Source organism: Apaloderma vittatum, unplaced genomic scaffold (assembly GCF_000703405.1).
Source record: "Apaloderma vittatum isolate BGI_N311 unplaced genomic scaffold, ASM70340v1 scaffold41190, whole genome shotgun sequence".
NCBI lineage: Eukaryota > Metazoa > Chordata > Aves > Trogoniformes > Trogonidae > Apaloderma > Apaloderma vittatum.
In genome coordinates, this window is record NW_009696978.1 from 390 (window position 1) to 1,673 (window position 1,284).

Below are 1,284 nucleotides of genomic sequence, written 5' to 3' on the forward strand. Positions count from 1 at the left end.
CTCCCTCCTGTTCGAACACCCTCCTGCGCTCGTCCAGCTCCTGATGTGTCCCCCTGTCATATGTCCCCAGCAGCCTCCCTTGCCTCTTCAGATCCTCCTCGCGCTTGGTTTCCTGCTCGATTTCCCTCTGGACGTAAAGGGAAGCGCGGCCTTTGTCCTTCCCTTTCCTGCCCGGCCCCGGAGAGCTGTGCAGGGAGAGGACAGGCTTGGTCTGGATCTCCACCAGCTCGCTGCCGTCGCTGCCGGAGTCCAGCCGCTGGATCCCCCTCTCCTTCCAGAGGTTCTCCTCCCTCTCCATCGCCATGCGGATCTCCCGCTCGATGGGTGTCTCCTTGCTGATCTTCGTTTCCTTGGCCAGGCTGTCGCTGCCAGCCCTCAGATCCCCAAGGCCATTGACGATCTCGCTGGATGTGCTGCTGTTGCTGGTGTAGCCTGCATGGGCTTCGTTATACATCTCACCCAAGCCAGAGTCCAGGTCCTCTCTAGAAGATGCTTTAGTCAAGCTGGATGTTTTCCCAGTGGGATACGACCTTCCGGGAGCATAAACCGCCTCCTTCACAGGCATCTTGTAGGACACACTATAAACCTGATAAACGGTCTCGTCTGTCCCACCCTGGCTGGGTTCGCTGGCATTGCCGTGACCTCTCGCAGCCTTCGTGGCCCTCTCAGGGCTACGCCACTCCTGCCTGGAGACTTTTGTTGCTGACTCTGGCTTAGGAGACATGGCCTGTTGCCCTGGGCTGAAAAAAGAGCCCGGGCTGTTCTTCTCCAGCATCAGGAACTGCTGCCGAGCAGCAGAGAAGTTGATCTGCTCCGTATCGACGCTTTCGGGGTCGACTGGCGTCGCTGTCCTCCCCGAGGAAGGCTTGTCAAAGCACACGGCGAAGCTGGTGGTGAAGCTGCCGGTGCGCCTGCCTTCGCGCCGGCGTTGATGGAGCTCAGCTCATCCATGGAGCTCCACCTCTCAGCCATGGTGGAGCTCTTCCTCATCACCTGGCTCCGGATGACCTCCCTCCTCTCATCCGCAAGTTCCCGGGCTTTCTCGGGTGAGATGTGTGGTGGAGGGACCCTGTCCTGCTCTGGCTCATCCTCATCATAAAGCTTCGAGGGTTTCGTCTCACCTCTGTAAGCCCTGAGGTCATACAGGCTTCCCGACCTCACCACCTCCAGCTTGGACTCCCTGTCTGGGGATGGGGTCCAGACATCTCTTCCACCATCCAGGAAATACGAGGGGGACTTTGACCTCGCTTTCCAGCCGTAGCCATTTCCCACCCTGCTGCTGGG

At 59.4% G+C, this 1,284-nt stretch overlaps 1 protein-coding gene across 1 annotated transcript in view; it reads right to left on the bottom strand.

Annotated features, from left to right (window-relative positions):
- Positions 1-1,266, bottom strand: part of MISP (mitotic spindle positioning) — a gene marked incomplete at both ends in the record, with an annotated part of 1,651 nt that extends 385 nt beyond the window's left edge. The window contains 2 exon segments of the mRNA XM_009876714.1: positions 9-921; positions 924-1,266. Coding sequence (XP_009875016.1) covers positions 9-921; positions 924-1,266 — 1,256 coding nt within the window.
- Positions 1,267-1,284: the final 18 nt, after the last annotated feature.